Source organism: Colletotrichum abscissum, assembly GCF_030869225.1.
Source record: "Colletotrichum abscissum strain IMI 504890 chromosome Unknown Scaffold_77.1, whole genome shotgun sequence".
Lineage (NCBI taxonomy): Eukaryota > Fungi > Ascomycota > Sordariomycetes > Glomerellales > Glomerellaceae > Colletotrichum > Colletotrichum abscissum.
Window position 1 is genome coordinate 83,541 of NW_026850522.1, and position 12,881 is coordinate 96,421.

The 12,881-nt window shown below is 51.4% G+C and overlaps 2 protein-coding genes across 2 annotated transcripts; one reads left to right on the forward strand and one right to left on the reverse strand.

Annotated features, from left to right (window-relative positions):
* Positions 1 to 2,487: 2,487 nt before the first annotated feature.
* Positions 2,488 to 4,701, forward strand: CABS01_15954 (L-amino-acid oxidase; the record flags this gene model as incomplete). The annotated part of the gene is made up of 3 exons (XM_060549286.1): positions 2,488 to 2,854; positions 2,907 to 4,405; positions 4,471 to 4,701. The coding sequence occupies 3 exons, from the start codon at positions 2,488 to 2,490 to the stop codon at positions 4,699 to 4,701; spliced, it is 2,097 nt and encodes a 698-aa protein (XP_060390820.1).
* Positions 4,702 to 5,347: 646 nt separating this feature from the next.
* CABS01_15955 (FAD dependent oxidoreductase) lies at positions 5,348 to 6,885 on the reverse strand (the record flags this gene model as incomplete). The annotated part of the gene is made up of 4 exons (XM_060549287.1): positions 5,348 to 5,572; positions 5,658 to 6,183; positions 6,241 to 6,586; positions 6,639 to 6,885. 4 exons carry the CDS (start codon positions 6,883 to 6,885, stop codon positions 5,348 to 5,350), a joined length of 1,344 nt encoding a protein of 447 aa, XP_060390821.1.
* Between the last annotated feature and the right edge of the window lie 5,996 nt (positions 6,886 to 12,881).

Here is a 12,881-nt window from a genome sequence, read left to right on the forward strand (position 1 = left end):
ACCTTAGCTTCTTTTTATAATTTAAAAATAATTATTTTAAATAATATTAAAAGTTTATTAAAAAACTCTCTTAAATACTTTAATATATTTATTATTATTTTTATAATAATAAAACTCTTAGTACTTATATATAAAAATAGGTTATCTATTTTTAAATAATAATATTAGTTTATTAATAAGTTATTAAAACTATAATTTTAATAATTCCTTAATAAGGGAGAGGGTAGAATAAAAAAAAGGATAGGTAAGAAAAGGGTTAAGGTTAAATAGTACGGAATTTGAGGGTAGGGTAGCGTCTATATATACTGCGGCAATCCTCTAGTAATGCAAAACGATAGAGTTAAACAGTGGTCGTGACCGATTCAAAGGGAAAAGGATGGGCGATTAACGGGTTTGGGCAGTTGAAAAGAGAGTTGCAGAGCCGCAGAAGCGAGCCAAGCGGTGCGTTCAATATTCAAAAGTCTCGGCACTCTGCGATTGTGGAGATTTCCGCTCAGAATCCTCTGTCATTCCGCGGCGTTTATTGGCTGTCAATGATGCCATTACGCCAAAGGATGCGTTCTGCAACTTGAACCCTTGCGCCCGTCACACTCTATTCCCCCCATCAAGACTCAAGAGCCATGTTGACTCCCGAAACTCTCGTATGCCAAGGAGAGTTCTGCTCAACTTCTTTCAACTACAAACTATCGCGACTTTTCATCACAAGTCGTTGGTTCCTTCTCTTCTTCCCCTTTGACTATCTGATTCTCTCTCTCTTAATACCACCACCCAACCACCTTGCTTCCCGCCCACATGCCGAGACTAAAACCAATGCATCTCTTATCTTTTCCTGTGGGATTCGGATCGGCTATCTCAACCAATTAGTGGGGAGCTCGGCACTCTTGTCCACCTCGACCCTTAGTTCCCCCAAAGTTGCGTTGGTGCGGTATTTGTCCTTATCTCAACTCGCTTCAAGCTTCCCTTAGGGGTCTCTACTCTCCTTTCTTCTCTCTTCCCCTCAAAGTTACGTTCCATTATTGATTCGAGGTTCCCAGGTTTCCGACTGGCAAAGACAGAAACTTTCCCGCTCAAATCCACACAACCTCCAGCAATTTACCGAGTACTCCATGATTGTAAATCAACCTTGAGAGCACCCCGTCACCGGAGCCGGGCCGGTCAACTCAGGCATACGAATCCGAGATGCCACAAACCTGTGGTCCCCTATTGAGCCTATCTATCAATGAACATATCTTATCTATCGTTTAAGATATCGCAGTCTCATTCGACTTGCTTATGTCAGAGAGAAGGAACGCGTCAAGCGGCGCAAGGCAGTCTCCCCCAGTTTCTTACTACTCATGGTCGTAAATTATCCCGCCCAGTTACACAACTTGATATCGGGCGAGCTTACGCTATCTTGGCAGAATGTACAGATACTGCTCGATGTTAAGGATGTAAGACTGCACAACCATCAGCATGAGGTACTTCGGACAACAGAAGCTATCGCTCTAGGGTACGGAGTAGATGACTTCAATCTATGACTCTTCCGGAGGGAGCCGGCAAACTGCAAGTCTACATACACCAACATCCCTGACATCCCTGACATCCTCGTCTTGTCCCATGATCCCCATCTGCCATGTTCATCCCAAGGGCGCGAAGAGACGAATCAGGGCGCCAACGACATGGCTACGGTAGATGAATAAGTTGATAGGTCCCCGGTCTCGGTAACCTTGAACCTCCACACAATCCTTCGCGCCCCCCTTCCCCCACCGCGGCCTCCGGAGACTAAGGCTCCAAGAGAACGGGGCCGTTGTAGACGGCATGGGTTTGTTTGCCCCGCCAAACAACTTGGAATTCGGCCGCTATAGCTTCTCGTCCCTATCTTCCCGCCTGCACCGCACCGCCTCCACTGATAACGTCCAACACCCAATGACTCGGATCCTCCAGACAGACGACACTCGCCCTTGTGCGACGTCAGTCTGCATGGCAGCCACATGGTGAGCCATGGAAGTGCCCTGCGATTGACGTTTCTCACCTGCTTCTTCTGGTATGGTTGATGTCTCTGGGAAGGGAAGAAAAGCAAAAGGCGCGGGAAAGTCTCCGATGGAGCCCTGACTTGCCGAACATTGTTCCAGTACCAGCTACCCTTGAGGTTGTATCTATCGTAGTTCGAAGTGCCACTTGTAGTGTAAGCGGTCCGACACCGCCAAGTTCTAACCGGTCGTCATCCGATGACCAATATTGTAATGTTCATGGATCGGGCACCGATGGTGCGGTTCGTGCTGTGGCCGTAGGCCGCGTTTTCGAGGCTACACCGAGATCGATATCGATTTGACGACAGCCCTGGTAGTGACCGGCGTCTTACTCGTCACCGGCGTACTATCATCGACACCTGCGCCTGACTATAAAGAGCTGCGGGCGCATCTTGGACAAGAAGAGAAGGGATTCCAGAGACTCATCCTCACGCCAAGCTTACCCCGGATTCCCTCTGACTGGCCTTCTCCATTTACAATGGCTCGGTGGTTCCTATCTTTCGTTGCTGGAAGCGCCCTTGCGGCGGCTTCTGGCCTTCCTATGAAGCTCGAGACACGGAGCGCAGTCACCTCCCGCGTGTCCAACATTCACATCACTCTTGAGCAGCCCATCGAAGAGACCGTCACATTCACCTATGGTTCATGTCGAGGTGCCTCCATGGGCGATGCCCACCACACCATCGTCAAGTCAGAGGTGCGCGACTCTCAGCGCCTCGTCTGGGTTCTCCCTGAAGATGCTGCCACCGATGGTTGCATCTCCGCGTGGAGTATCTCCGGCGAGTTGAAGGGCAGAAGTGAGCCCCAGACTCTGCACCACAAGTGGAAGCGCCGGGCTCTGAAGAGATGTAAGTGCGCTCATGATGTTGTTGTATTGTCTCATAATTTAACGCGCCATAGCTATTGAGATGAACAACGGCACCGGCATTGACACGCTCGGAGCCTGGTTTGAGGGCGTCAACCTCCTCAAGGACAAGGAGCCTACCACGGTGGATGTCGACGCTGCCAAGTCCAAGCACGTCGCCATCGTCGGCGCTGGTATGGCTGGTCTGATGAGCTACCTCGTTCTCTCACAAGCCGGCATGACCAACATCAGCATCATTGAGGCTGGCCAGCGTCTGGGAGGCCGTGTTCACACCGAGTACCTCAGTGGTGGTCCTTTCGACTACTCCTATCAGGAGATGGGTCCCATGCGCTTCCCCGAGCACTATGTTGATCCCAAGACCAACACCACTTACAACATCACTGACCACCAGCTCGTCTTTCAGCTTGCTGCAGAGATGAACGAGCTCAACAAGCACGACAAGAACCTCAGCGTCGACTTCATCCCCTGGATCCAGAGCAACCAGAACGGTCTCTCTTATAAGAACGGCATCAAGCTTCCCAACGGTCTGCCCCCTACTTTGGCTCAGATCGCCGCCAACTCTTCGCTGGCTGTCGCCACGGTCTACGATGAGTCTACCAACACCCTCAATGAGAAAATCGACGAGTATCTTCCTGGTAGCGACTTCTCTGTCCGTATGGCTCAAAACATGTTCAAGGCCCACCGCGAATTCCTCGACTCTGGTCTTCAGGGCCTTGGTGGCGATGTCTGGTCCGAGTATGCCTTCATGGTGAACTACCTGAAGGGCTCCCTTAACTCGACGGATGCCCTGGGCAGCTACACCGCCACCTCATTCTGGGACACTCTCTACGAGGGCATGTACTTCCAGGCTGCTTCCTACAAGACCATCGACGGCGGTCTCAGCCGTCTCCCGCTGGCTTTCCACCCTCTCGTTGACGACATCACCACCATGGACCGCAAGATTGAGCGCGTGCAGTTCGACTCAGAGAACTCCAAGGTCAACCTTCAATGGCGCGAGTCCTTCAAGAACCAGACTTTTGAGACCTCTGAGTACGACTATGCCCTGCTGGCTGTCCCCTTTTCCATCATCCGCAAGTGGCGCCTCCCGTCCCTGCCTTTGACCATCTCCAACGCCATCAAGGAGCTCCCTTACACCAGCGCCTGCAAGGTCGCCCTCGAGTTCTCTGAGCGCTTCTGGGAGCACTACGAAAACCCCATCGTCGGCGGTTGCAGCACCACCTCTGACATTGCTGGTATCGGTTCCACGTGCTACCCGTCGTACAACATCAACGGCACCGGAAAGGCCACCATGTTGGCCTCGTACATCTCGGGCGACTGGGGCCACCGCTGGGCTTCCGTCTCGGAGGAGGAGCACGTCCAGTATGTTCTTGACGCCATGGTTGAGATCCACGGCGAGAACACCCGTGAGCTGTACACGGGCAAGTATAATCGTCGCTGCTGGGTTCTCGACCCTCTCGAGAGTGGCAGCTGGGTCAGCCCCGTTGCTGGCCAACATCAACTTTACATCCCCGAGTACTTCAAGACGTACGATAACGTAAGTTATGACCTGCAATTTACTGGATAACTGAGCAAAGACAAGAGTTCTAACGTAGAAATCAGATGATCTTCATTGGCGAGCACACCTCCTACACCCACGCTTGGATCGCCTCTGCTCTCGACTCTGGAATCCGTGGTTCCGTTCAGTTGCTGCTCGAGCTTGGTCTGGTTGACGAGGCCAAGGCGGCTGTCAACAAGTGGATGGCTCGATGGATCGATATCGTGAGTTCAAATTCTAAACCGCATGGTGATAAGGTGGTCCTAACAAAGCTCTCTAGTGATGAAGAACAATGATAATCAAGAATCGGTGGAAACCCAAAAGCAAAGGGTTCAGGAAGAGTCGATTTGTCGCCAAGAAATGGCAGTACATAATCTTACATAGTTTGACGATTAACGAAGAATAGATCAATGATTCCTCATCTATTGTTGTCTTATAGAGCCGCCATCTGCATCGTGTCTGCATTTGACCGCAGGCGTCGAGGAATAGAACCACCAACGATCCATATTCGCAAGGATCCCCACAACATAAGAGACGACAACCCACATGGCCGTACCCCCTGTCGAATGCAGCATGCAGCCGAGCGTATCAAAGTAGATTTTGGGCTCAGCCTTGCAGATATGGTCATCGTTCGACACCGCGTCGCACGGTTGGTTGGGACAGGGGTTCGGCCAGACCCGGGACACGATGGTTCGGCATCTGCTGACAATGCCGCACTTCTGCAGCGCCAGGCTGATCCTCTAACAAAGTTCTCAAGTTGCACTAGCAGTGGCCTGTTTGGTATCTAGCATGTCTGTGCGGGATATTTTCCGCATTTCAGTATCCCAACCAGCAGCAAGAGTTCTCGTATAGGCATCAGAGTGTTCATCTCTTCTTTGAGCCATGCTACATACAACTATCTTCCGCCTGGGCAGAGCATATTTGTCAAGTTAGCTCGGCGACTTAACCGAGCAGCTCATTCTTTTCCTCCCGGAGTCTGCGTTCGCTCGTCTCGAACAATCGCGGAACGCCAGACTGCGAAAATGGCACATCATCCCGTACGATCTTCGCCAAACCCTTGGCTGTCAATAGGATGAATGACATGCCATGCCCGTTGAATCCCGCGCAGATGAACTGCCCCGGCTTTGAAGGTACAGGCCCGACATGAGGGTATGTATCGTTGGTGTACTATGCCCGTTTGTGTCAGTCATTCGCACCTCCATATCATCATTCGCGTCCACTAAATAGGTTCGCGGGGCGCGGCAAAACTCACCCCCATGATTCCTGTCCAGATGCTGTCAACTTTTGCCCCGCTGTTCTCCCACCCACGGAAGTTCCGCTGCATGTGGTCGTCAAAGTAATGAGCCGCGGGCTCGATGAGCTTCGAATCGTCCCAGACGTTGTACCATTCGTTGACGCGCGGGATGACTTCGGTCCTAGCACCGCCCACGACGATGCTCCCATCCGGTCGTGTGACTTGGTAGTCGTATAGATTGGCTCCGTGCCGTAGTGAGTATGTCATGGGGAGATGTGGATGCTCGGCGCCATCAGGAGCAGCCACATGGCTGCAGATCCCGCGGACGGGGATGATACGGTTCTTGTACTCTGGAAGGATCGTTGACGTGTACCCGTTGGAAGCGTAAATTACCGTCTTTGCCTTAATGACACCTCTGGGCGTGGTTATGGTCCAGAAGCCGCCCTCTTGGGAGTCGGAAACTTTGATTACGGGCGTGTGAGTGTGCAGCTGGGCTCCCTTGTCGACAGCCTGAGACAGGAGGAACATAACCAGCTTGTAGGGCCTGAAGGGGGATCAGCTTTTACGCCGGCGCAGGCAACAGAATGATTGCAGACTATACCAGATCGAGCCCGCCTGGAACGAGAATACAGCAGTCGCATCCTTGACACCGGAAAATGTCGCGGCTTCTTTGCCTTCAAGATAGTGAACGAGCTTTGCGGTCGGCGAACTCCATTGCAGGAGCTCATCTAGGCCTTCCTTGATCGGCTTTGCAAGTGCCGGGTCTCTCAAGACAGCCATGGATGTAGTCATCCGGAAGTCGCAGTCAATTTTCTTTTCCTGTACGAGATCTCTCACGGCATGAAGATTGGCAAGCTCGAACAGCGCCATCTCATCCGCAGTCTCTTGATCATATCGTTTGGCGCGGGCGGGAAGTCCAGCATAGAGATCCGGCCTCACGTGGCCGCCTTGACCATGTTAGATTGGGAACCATCTATACTGTGACGGAAGAGTGCCTACCGTTGCGGGCTGTTGCACCGGAGCATGCTTGCCTGGCTTCGAGGATTGTGACAGTCGGACGTGATGAGGGATCAGTGCCATCCAAGAGGTAGTACGCCGAAGCGGCGCCTGAGTATCCGGCACCGATAATGACAATGTCCTGTTCCGCCGGCAGGGTCTCGGAGCTTTGGTGGCTGTCTAGAGGATGCAGATCCTTGCGCCAGTATGGGGTGATGGCGTTAGGGACTGGAAACGGAGTCTCGGACATTCTAGAGAACCTTGAGTTGTGTCGTGAACGACCGAGGTAGATGACGTAGATTCAACACTATGAGAACACAAACAAGTACGAAATGCGAGTCTTCGAGATGAGATTGCTATTGAAATTGGTAATATAGTTAAAATAAGGTGACCACGAGGTAGACAGACATCGGAGTGTGTTGGGTGTAAAGATGCTCCGAGAGAGATAGGCAAGTAAATGCCGAAAACGCGGGGTCGTGTCTACCAGCTCCGACTCGGCGCCGACCGGGATCTTGCACAGACCCGGGCCGGCGAAACCGGGGCCTTGCCGGGAGTCGCCTCGGAAGGGCTATTGTCTCACTCCGGGAATGTCGGAGGCACTAAGGCAAGGTCATGCAGACGACTTAACGGGGCCAACTGGGCAAGTTTCACCCCATTGCCCTTGTTGATAAGTTTGGTTAAACTTCAACCTCAACGAACACTGCCAGTGACATTCAAACCTTGCACGCTTCCTACCCACTCTCGCCACTCAACTCTGGAGATCACAACCCCTTGTTTGCAAATTACCTGACTCGCGCAACCGCACGTTCTGTGACCTGCCCCAGCCCAGCACACTAACATCGTTCACTCGGTACCGACGCCTTGGGCATCCGTCACGCTACTGCAAAACGCTACGACAATACCTTTTGGGGCCTCATAGATGAACGGCATGCCACGCCCCTGACCCTGCACCTGTCATCTGTCAAGTTTGGGTCTCTGCGACCCTTCGGAACTTTCACGATGGCTCACCGCCGACATGTCAATCTGTTTGACGGGCCACGAGGCTTGAAACCTTGTTGGCGGGGAATGCCCTCCGGCCAGGGGATGCGCCATTGTTGCTACCTGACCGAGCTCACCGCTCGTTATCAGGTATCATCGTTGTGAACTTTGCTAGATTTCCCGGTTGAATTGCTTTCAAATCATTCAGTGTCAATCCCTCTGCTGCCTATGATCGTTGATGAGGGATCCGAGACTAGGTAGTCTTTAGCGTGTAGGTCAATGCTAACTTTGAGAAATTGGCTCGTCTCCGCTCCTCGAACCACCACCAAACGATTCCGACTTGTCCCCTCTAAAAGTCGCAAGGCGTGACGATAAACAGCTTCAAACAGCTCTCAAGTCCTCAACTACGAACTGCGGCATCCATGTCGGCCAGACCCGACCATTCTCGAGTCATGCTTATTGCGCGGGGCAGAATTTCCATCTTCTCACCCAGAGGCCCTCACGCATCTGTGGCTTTGGGTCTAGCTCATATGCTGTACTACCTTACACATAATTTCTCATCCAGATGCGGATACCTAGCCTCGATGAAGAAGAAACAGGCCACATCAGGCGGCTTTACTGTGTAGTGCTTTAGTGCTTCACGGTCAATTTTGATTTCCCGAGCTCACTTGTATCTTAATGACGTGAGTTTTCGCTTCAGTCTTTGACCGGCGAGTTTCCTCAATAGCGAGTCTGTCTTGTGCATGAACCATGCGTCCGTAGCAACGTTGCTGCTATCTATGAATCGATGACGCCATGGAGTCATGGAATGTGCCCAAACGTTCCTCCAGATCGGATCTGGTTAATCCAACTACAAGCTGCATGTCTCCATTGCCCAAACAGGCACTCGGTCACTCATCGGGGCCTGATTTGGAACAGAGGACGTCAAAGATACTGCAGGGACCTCGTCGACTGCCGATGCCGCCAGCCAAATGCATCAAACAACCCCACGACTGTCGCGTGGCTGGTTGACTCCCCGTATTCTTGGATATTGGAAGTGGGGAGAATTCCTTCCAGATCGGTCGATGTGCATTCCGGTGCTAATTAAGTCTCATTAACTTCAAGCATAGCATCGTCGGTCCAAGCATCCAGTCAATTAATAGAAAAGCCAAGAACAGCGTGACGAGCGCTGAGCTCACCACACAATCATTAAACCTGATGGATGCAATACCTGATTGAAGTCTAGTCGAAATCTTGTTGAGATTTAGGTATGCCGAAAGACGCCCCCACGCTCGATCTGTCCAATGTTACTTTTCCCACCTCAGTCATAGTGGCTTGCCTCCGAATATCCAATTGTCTTGCTTTAGCAACATGGATTAATTAGATGACGTTCTCGAACACCTTGGCATTTCTGTTTTAGCCGACGTTTCGCAGAAGCTTGATCTCATTCTGCTCACGTACATCCTCGTGGTCGTTCTGGAGACGAGGACTTACTTACATATGAACCGACCGTCAAATTTCATTCATCACGGGTGATGCAAACAACTCACTCGCATGGACGGCTTAAATTACCGGCATCACAAAGAGGCTTTCATACCTTACCCAGAGACAATTCTCATAGCTGCCGCAGAAGATTATGCATGCAATCGTATTCATAAGTAGTCTTGGCTCCACATCTCACGCCGGGCGTGCAAGCCACTCAATAACACGTGGGCTCTGGTTGCAGTACCTAGCTCATCTGACGATGCGTCTCTTTGATAGATCGGACTCCTTGTCCGAGGAGTATGGTGTGCATCAAACTATAAGGAAATGTGTGATTGACTTGGGTTCTCAATCTAGATATCACCTAACCTGAGCTACTGAACTCGTCAAATTGGCGGGGCTTTGGAGCCTCCGCGCCCGCTTCGTAACCGAACTAGGTATGTCATATCTGTCGTGCAAGTGAGACATTGACGTTATGGATGGTACCAGAGGGATTGATGGGACCGACAGATCCCATGTAGCTTCGAACGTCATGCCTGATATGAAATACTTACGGCTGTCTTGTGAAATTCAGCCAGATGGCGGAGGCTTCATGTCACCTCATTCCAGGTACACTATTATTAGCGATACACAGACACGCGTTTTGACCAGTTCCTCGCGTTGACTGGATATCTTGACTAGCAGTATATCAAGATCCACTACGGAGTACAAGCTTACTACCCATTTGAATGCAGTCATGCAGTCATGCATACAGTACATAAGCTACATCTTAAGAGCCGCAATCACTTCGCCGACTCCATGGCAAGTGGTAGCGTCATCGTATGCAAGATGGGTTCTGAAGAATTCAGTTTCACATATGACGCCCATTGGCAATGTTTGTGAAGAATGGCCGATACCCACATCCGCACAGTAGCCTCGGGGTTTGTTCTACGCCGCAGCGGAGACTCCATCCTCGACAACTCGTGTTCACAGAAAAGTCATCTCAGTCTATCGGAAGTGGTAGCTCATTCGAGGTCAACGGCCCGACCCTTTAGTAGATGCGCTGGATTATCATGCCTCGTACGAGATGTTGGGTCGAAGTGGCAGTAAATCTGGACCCTAAGCATCATTTGCGATACGATGCATATACGGTCTCCGCAAGCCTGCGTATACAGTATGTTGCTCGACATCTTGCCTCGCTTACCTAAGGATGAGGAAATACTAGCAGATGGTTTCGCAAGTTGCTTTGAGCGATAGCCGACCAACGAGATCGCGAATCGCCATTGGTGTAGTTGGATACGGATTCGTTACTTTCGTGTCCTGACTATGCCTTGGATCGGCGTATATGTGATTTCCAAGTCCAAGTCAGTCGCCATGATCAGTAATCTATCATCGCCAAAGCGTTTGGACTGTCAGTCACATCTTGACCTGCAAAAGACTAGATGCCGTGTTCGCTACAATGCCCGCCCCGCCATACGCAGGCCCTCATCCGTATTGAATGCGACGTTGAAAGCACTGTGTCAGACGCATATGGGTCTTAGAGATAGGGTAACAACGGTGATGAAGCCACTTGCCAAGTGTGCTTGGTCCCCGAAATTGTGGAGGCCATGTAGCGACTGGAGCTTCCGGGCAGATGCGCAACGGGCCACCGGCTGAAATTTCGCATTGATGCGCGATGAGCGGGAGGCCGGCGCACCTGGCAAGCAAACATCTTTCGTTAGTTATTACTGCTGGGAGCTAACTGTCATGGGCAAGGGCGTAGCGGATTCAAAGAGATTTTCGACGCCGTCGGCTTTGAAAAAGTCAAAGTTTTACCCGCCCGTCATTAGCTAGGTTCAGGTAAGCCCAATTTGGTCGGGTGCAGCCCCATGGTGACTTGGCCGGGGAAGAAGCCGTGCTGGCATCTCCTTTCTTCTCTCAAGTTGCATCATGTCGTACTCGTGGGTGCCATGTGGCTCGTGGAAAGCGCGTGTGGTGTTGAAGGTTGCAGAAGTCCAAGCAGCTCTAGACCGGACGAGCTTGATGTTTGCTTGTCAATTACAAATTGGCAAACGGGCGAAACATTTCTTCTTCCCAGACTGAAAATATGCGAGAGCAGCAACAGAACAGGCATGTTTTTTGCTTAGACAGGGCCTGGAACGATGTTTGCTTGTCAGCATGTGGTGTCGAGCACCTGGCTCGTGTGATGCATCTCGCAGGTTGGAACTGGACCCCCCGGAGATTTCATGCAATTGTCTTCGTGAGGACCCAAAATCGAACCAAAAGCCATGGTCACACCTGCATTGCATCAGGTCTCACTTTTGGGACGCGCAGAAGCAAATGAAACGGCCGCCACAATATCGAAGAGCGCCGCAAGTTGAGGGTCTGGTTTCCTTTGGTGGCGTCGAAGAAAATCAATAAGAGCAGCAAACATTTTCTCCTCCTCCCTATGGAACTTGGGGGACAAATCCCTTGGCGAAATGACTTATCACATTCCATTTCGTTACGCCTCGGTCTATTTATCAACCCGGACGGAGGGGCAGTGGGATCTATCAATCCGCTGGTCACCTAGGTACGTTGGGCGGGTAGGCTCAAAATTCCATGTGAGAATTGGCGCCTGCATTTGAAATTGCGCTTCGGTCATCCGCCGACCACCAGTGCGATCATCTCCTCGGTGTTCAACAGCTTCAAGCGGCATGTTTGCGGCCGCCGCGTGGAGAGATTCATATTGCAATGTTTGCATTGTAATTTGACACCTGTCACAAATGACAAGAGGCGGGCACCTTGGAAATTCGCGAGGGCCTTTTGGCCCCCTACTTTACTGTATAGTCTTCTGTTGGTCCATCGAGATCTTGAGAGATCTTCATCACATCACTGACGGGCCCAGTGGGTGGGCTCTACGAAGTACATACTACGGATACCTGTAGGTGGAGGTCACATTGACAATCTGACAATTGCGTACGGAAAGACTCTGATCCGCTAACGGTTTCCGCTTCGAGGCTCGAGAAGCAGGCCACTGTCAAGGGTTGTATGCGGGGTGGTTCGGGGTTGTTGATGAGCTTCGTGCCGCCAGAGCCCGGGGAATCCCGACTACGGACAGTGTCGACACGCGATGGCGCTTCCGTCTCAACACCATTTACTCTAAAAGAGAAGATGAACAAGATGAGGCTGGAAGATCGTGGCGTGACGACATGCAGTGAGTAAGCTTCTACAATCGCGACATGTGCGGATCCTCCGGCCGGGATGGAAGACGGATCAGAAGCCCTGGCAGATGTTCCATTCAGCAGACTTTTTCATCGAGCACATCCGTACATATGCGCTGCAGATTCCAGTCACAAGCGAAAGGAACCACCCCGTTCGAGCACGCAGTAGTGCTGTGTCTCACCGTAGCCGAACTGGCCAGTGCGAATAGCAAAATAAGACAACTCCACTCAATCCTTTCCGGCTCAAGTTGAAACTTGACGAAGAAAGGGTATATGATTGCAACTCCACCAATAGATATTGTATCAGTTGGCAAAACTCAGTTTTCTTTCCGACGTCGTAATGGGAATTCGCGTTGAGATTTGAGCGTAACTTGTGAGACCCAACAGACGACGAACGGTATTAAATACAACCCCCCCCCCCCCCGGCGCTCCAACAGAGTGGGCAGAAAGCCGAACAAAAAGCCGTCCATGACACACGGACGTTGTTCCCCCCCTCCAGGGAAATCGGGAAGTGAAAAAGTGCTCCTGGGTAAACTGGAGAAGCGTCACAGTGCTTGTGGTTATGTGCCGCTCAACCCCTTGTCGCCTCTGTTTCCCCCGTTTTCTCCCTCTGTCTTTCTCTCACTCCTCGCTGTCACCCCAAGCA